Source organism: Engraulis encrasicolus, chromosome 4, assembly GCF_034702125.1.
Source record: "Engraulis encrasicolus isolate BLACKSEA-1 chromosome 4, IST_EnEncr_1.0, whole genome shotgun sequence".
In the NCBI taxonomy this organism is placed as follows: Eukaryota; Metazoa; Chordata; class Actinopteri; order Clupeiformes; family Engraulidae; genus Engraulis; species Engraulis encrasicolus.
Window position 1 is genome coordinate 41,172,508 of NC_085860.1, and position 6,299 is coordinate 41,178,806.

Here is a 6,299-nt window from a genome sequence, read left to right on the forward strand (position 1 = left end):
AATGGTACTGGAGTGCCACACCTTAGAGCAGAGAACCCAGTCGGGTGAGAGAGGAGCACACCAGAGGCATACACCTGTACACCAGAACGAGGTAAGTAGTAAGCAAGCTCCATAGCTTGGAGAGAGTGAGGTATCAACCGTTGCACCATTGAGCCATACCTTGGACCAGAGAACCCAGTCGGGTGAGACAGTGTACCATAATAGCCAGAGTGTGTACCAGAGTGTACCATAAACCAGGGTGCCATACCTAGGAGTGAGTGAGATACCATGAATCCACACCTTGAGACTTTGGCTGAGAGCGGCATACCATGCACCAGAGAGGCGTACTGAAGAGTCATACCTTGGAGCGAGTGAGGTAGCAGCGAGCGTAGAGCCATAGTGAGGTGGTAAAGCCATACCTTGGAGGGAGTGAGGCACAGCTGAGTGGAGCGCCATCATTGCAGCTGTGGTCCTCGGACGGGGAGGGGGGAAGGGGCCGGCGTGGGGGTCCACCGTGTGTAGATGCCGGTCGAACACAAGGTTTCACACACACACATACACACACTCACACACACACATACACTCGCAGACGTACAGTACAGTTAGGTTGTACATCCTGCCCATGAGTGACGGGGTGCCGAGAGGGAAACTGCAGTGTGCAAACACCCGAACAGGAAGTGGCAGGAAGTCAGCCTCACCGTTAGATCACATAGCAACAGCACACTCGGAGACACCCCTCACATAACACGCAGTTACAGGGACACCTTCACATCCACAAATAGGCAGTCAGAAAGGCAGACAGACAGACGGATAGACAGGCTGACAGTAAGGCAGACAGACAGACAGGCAGGCAGGCGGGGAGGGAGAAAGACAGGCAGGGAGGCAGAACGACAGGCAGGCAGGAAGACAGATAAACACATAGACAGGCAGGCAGGTAGATAGTCAGGCAAGCAGACTGACAGACATACGGACATGCAGTTAGGTGAGAAGACAGATACATGGGCAAACAGGGAGACACATTTCACACAACAACCCTGCTTCGGTCAGAAGCAATAAATACTGTAGGCCTATATAATTAAGTAATTAAATAAATAAATAAATGTCCAACTAATTTCAAAAGGGATGTTACTAGTCAAAGAAATGTAGATATTTCATATAGTAGCCTACAATACAACACCACCACACGGTTCTAACAGATGGAGTTCTTTTAGGCCAATATTGCAGAATTATGTCAAAAGGCCTTTTTCTTTTGTCAGATGGAGAGTTTTAAGTGTCCATTCGTATTTCCCTGGCCAGTAGAGCCTGCAAAAGCAAGATGAGGTACTTTGTACTAATTTTCTCCATCTTAAGTTTGTATGCAGATTGATGTGCCTTGGTAGTTTTGTCCTCTGTGTTTGTGTTTTCCTTCGAAACTTATGACTTGCTGCCTCTTGACCAGTACTCCAAATTCACATTCAAATTGACCCAATAGAAGAAGACTCCCTGGAAGAAGAGTCACTGTGACTTTTGGGACCGTTCCTGGTTAAATAAAGGTTAAATAAAAATAAAAAATAAAGTTATTCAGTAGCCTAGCCTAGCCTAGCCTATTATGCAAGTTATCCCAATAATAAAAAGCTGAGAGAGGCTAGCCTAGTAAACTCTAGTGGTGTCAACAATAATCGATTCGGCGATGCAATGCGGGGCATGGACGATTCAATCCAATGCGGCAAGTTCCAGAATCGATGCAGCAATTTTTTTTACGTTTCAATTACTTCCGTGGATATTTTCAGGAGCAAATGAATGTTAAATTAAATAAAAGCACTTCAAAGCATTGAAAACTGATAGACTAATACAGAAAACAGCCAATAAAATGTTGCTCAGTATCTAACTACTTTTATTGCCTCATCATGACTGATGAAACATTTACTTTGCTTTCAGCAGAAATGTAATGCATTGCAATACATCATAGAATTGAATCGAATCGAATTGAATCGAATCGCTACCTCCCGAATCGTATTCGAATGGAAACGTGAGGGCAGTGCCAATGCACACCACTAGTTTGGTTTATCAGGCTAGAGAGAGGCCTGTTATCACTGTTGGGAAAGTTACTCAAAAACTGTAATGCACTACTTATTACATGTTACTGTCATTTAAAAGTAATGCCTTACATTACAACATTACTTTTTTTTTTTAAAGTAAGGCATTACACTACTTTTGCATTACTTTTAGTTACTTTAGCCAAAATGACTGGAAATAAGGATTTGGCAATCTACAGTGCAAATCTATGAGGTGGCATGACTTTCACCTGCCATCAACAAGTTGTTTTGGAAGCCTGCAGACTGAAAAACAACATTTTCAGGAATTGTGTCTTACCCACATACAATAAGGCCTAAGAAAAATAAAAGTTTGGTTCCGGTTGGTTGTCAGGTTTGGTCATCGTCCGGTCGGATTTTTTTTTTTATTTCCAATTTTTTTTTTCAATTTCTTTTTTTGTATGTCCAACCCCCCAACCCCCCACATGCGCCAGATTTTTCTCACAAACGTTGTTGAACAATGCCAAGGACGATAGTGGAGTTGAGGCATGATAAGTACAGCTGAAGCTACAATGAAATATAATAAGCATTAATGAGCCAAGAGGCCTATAATATTTTATTTCAAATAGATTTATTTCAATTTTAGTGATGTTTAGGGACTGTACGTTATTTACCGGGGGGGGAGGGCTGGTGCGCTGGAAGTCCGGTCCAAAAAAAAAATCATGGCCCTCCCCCACCACCTCAATTTTTTCCCCATGGCCCTCCCCCCACTTCAATTTTGTTTTCCCATGGCCCTCCCCCTACAGGTACAAAAATGTAAATGCTAAATATAATTTTTGGTGCTGTTGTGTGAGAAGACCTTGCGCCATTTAACCCCGACGCATGGCGCCCTCCAGCTCTGTTTCGCTATCCTTGTCGACTTAAACATTTGGTCATGTCAGTGCATGGCAATTGTCACAGAGAGATGTGCACGAACAGTGTAGCCTATTAACTGTTCTGTTCAACTTTGGACCGAGAGATTCGAGGCGGCTGCTCAACTGCGGAATCTCGAAGTGAACCCCCCACCCTCTCTTCTCTCTCGCTCTGCCCGCATGATTGACAACCTAGAGTCTAGGTTGTCAATCATGCGGATCCTAGACCAAGCTGCGTGAGCAAGCGGTCTCACCTGCAGGTTGACTCGAGTTGGTGGGATTACAGGGTTGAAGTAGGCGTATGGCTCCAAACAGTATCTCTAGCCTAGACTATTTCAAAATGTGTTTTTATTTTCCCAAAAGTAGACATTCTTGTGGACACCGATGAACAATTAAACAAACCGCTGCATGTTTAGGGTGGCGCGCTCCAGTTTGACAGCTGATAATGCCGGTTGGAAGAAAATAGGTTACATTTCACTTCGAGATTCCGAAGTTGAGCAGCCGCCTCGAAGCTCTGTCCAAAGTAGGCTTGTTCGTGCACATCTCTCTGTGCCTTGCGATGCACTGACACATCACCAAATGTTCAAGTCGACTATGATAGCGAGCGAAACAGCTGGAGGGGCGCCCTGCGTTGGGCACGGTGACCGCGATTTCCTCGAGATCGCAAAGTTGGTCCTGCTGGATCAACATCTGGTAGGCTATGTTAGCCTATTCTAGGTCTGATTCAAAAAATTAACGGGCATGCCAAGTGCCGTCACGGTGGTATACGGCTCTGGTTATGGCTAGGTAGGCTATTACAGTGGCTATGTGGAACTGTGCCTAAACTAAAACTAATTCCTAAACAACCTGTCAGTGAAAATGTGTGCACCAACCTCATGCCAAATTATGCCTTAACCAAAACATATTCCTAAACTTAACCTGTCAGTGAATAATTGTAGGCCTATTTTGTAACAGCATGACACTTCTGCATAACTGATCTTAATCCATAGGCTACAGAAGACGTTACTGGCGCGAAATCTGACATAGGACCTAGATAACCACTCAAACCAGATGTTGATCCAGGACCAACTTTGCGATGTCCAGCAGTAGCCTAACCCGAGGAAATCGCGGTCACCGTTATGGCACAAGGTCTTTTCCACTCAAAAGCACCAAAAATAATATTTAGCCTAGGCTAACACATAATTCGGTATGCCTACACGCATCCCTAGGTAGGCCTATGCCTAGGGATGACTACAGATACACGCTTCAGTGCTAACGTATGCACCCAGGACCTTGCATCGCAAAGCGATGTGTTTCAGAGAAGTATTGCATTTTTTTTATTATTATTTGAAATAAAATAAAATAAAATATATTTTTTCCCCATGGCCCTCCCCCTAACTCCGATTTTTTTTGCCATGGCCCTCCCCCCCACCTCATTTTTTTTCATCATGGCCCTCCCCCCCCTACGCACCAGCCCTCCCCCCCCAGTAAATTACGAACAGTCCCTTAGTTGAACAAAAGTGAGGGGGGTGCAACGTATGCCCTACTCATCCCCCCGTCGGATAGCCTACCCTGTCGTGTCCCTGTCTCGTGCGAATGGGATGCATCCCCTCCTTTCCTGACTAATTTGGTGGTGCTATGGCACCTCTTCAAATCGTCAAATTGTTTGTGGTAGGCTACTGTTTTTCGACGTGGAAAGCGGTTTGGGTTTCAAGTAGCCTACAGTGTGCATTTAACTTTATGTTCTTGGCGTCCTTATTTTCAATGGAGTCAAAGTAGTGGGCATATACCCATCTTGAAAACGAGCAAGCTGGATCTTCTGGATCGGTCATCCTTTGTCAGCCTGCCATTTTGAGAGACGAAGCGTGAAAGAGGAAGCAACGTTCTGCGTGAAACTTTAAAATCTCTGCGTGGACGTAGGCTATCGTAGGCAATAGCTGATCTTGCGGTGATCCGCGAACATTGTATAAAGAAAACAAAATACCCACACAAAATGTAGGTGAAAAAAATGCGTTGTAATGTGCAAGTTACTTGCATTGTAACGAGGACATATTACCGATTTTTTCCCCTGTAATCAGTTACATTACTGCGTTACTCAAAAATGTAATGCATTACAGTAATTAGTTACTTTTGTAACGAGTTACTCCCAACACTGCCTGTTATTCATTCATCATAGGTGCCACTTGCCTTACTGTAATCTCACTCGATCTGCCTTGCCATGTGTGTTGGCTGCTTGACATCTTCATATTGGGAAGAGACTCTATACTGATTCTTAATAATATACAGCTCCTTTCAAAAAAAAAAAATAAACCATGAAGAAGTTGATTTATTTCCATATCATCAATGATTATAAACTTTATAAACATATAGATTCATGGCCCAAGAAATAACTCATTTGTTTTTTCCTTCATATTTAGGGCTTCCAGCTAAAAAAAAACCAAAAAACAAAAAACATGAAATATGGTACTTTCTACATTACATGTCAATTTTCAATACTTGGTGAGGAATCCATTTGCCTTAATCACTGTCATGATGAAATGAAAATTAATGGGATGTCCATACCACCAAAGCACCAACATGGTATGGTCATCTATGGGGCATAATCAAAGTGTGGGTCACCATATAAAAAAATATCAAATAACAGGTTTCCATAACTTCCAACGCCTCTGTCATTGACTTCAATGCTAAAAAAACATGGCAGTGAGTACAGGTAAGGCAAATAGATGCATGCATCTACAATATGTTAAAGTTCACTATTTTTGATGGAATTATGGAAAAAAATCAACTTATTTGTGATATTCTATTTCTTTGGAAAGCAGCTGTACAAGAGGTCTCTCCTGTCTACCATCATAGGTTGTGCATGCAGTGAGTGCTTGTTTTGTGGTTTTGCCACCTGCAGTGATGCAATGAATAACAGTACATGTCTTACAGTAATAGTGAGCCAGTGATGTTGCACAGGTCATCTCCGGTAAAACAGCTTGATAAGGGTGGGGGTTTTCAGATGACTGTCCTGGGCCCAGCCAAAGCTGTGATTAGCCCAAGGTGTTGCCATGAGAACGGTCTATGGTATGGTATGGTCTATGGTATGTGAAAATCTGTCAGGGGTATCAAACTGTCAGGGTCACAGCAGACTAAGGTCAGATTTCCGCTTAACATGAACAGATGTGAATTTTTCCAGCTTAACAAGAGTTAAATTAACCACAGTATAAACGAAAGCAGTACGGGAAAGCTCTATGAGCATCCAACACAACCCACATTTGACCTTTTCTTTTGCATAGAAAGAATCAACCCATTAACCCCTTCCTTTGACTGCCGGTTAACCTGAGTCACTACTATGGAGGCCGCTTCCTAAGCTTGACTAGATTCATGGGCAATGCAACATAAATGTAAGGGCTTCATTACACCACTGGGGACATTT

The 6,299-nt window shown here is 43.3% G+C and overlaps 1 protein-coding gene across 1 annotated transcript in view; it reads right to left on the bottom strand.

Moving 5' to 3' along the window:
- carmil2 (capping protein regulator and myosin 1 linker 2) overlaps positions 1-592 on the bottom strand; it is a gene marked incomplete at its 3' end in the record, with an annotated part of 93,087 nt that extends 92,495 nt beyond the window's left edge. Inside the window, exon 1 of the mRNA XM_063197850.1 lies at positions 399-592. Coding sequence (XP_063053920.1) covers positions 399-438 — 40 coding nt within the window. The remainder of the gene's footprint in view (positions 1-398) is intronic.
- Positions 593-6,299: the final 5,707 nt, after the last annotated feature.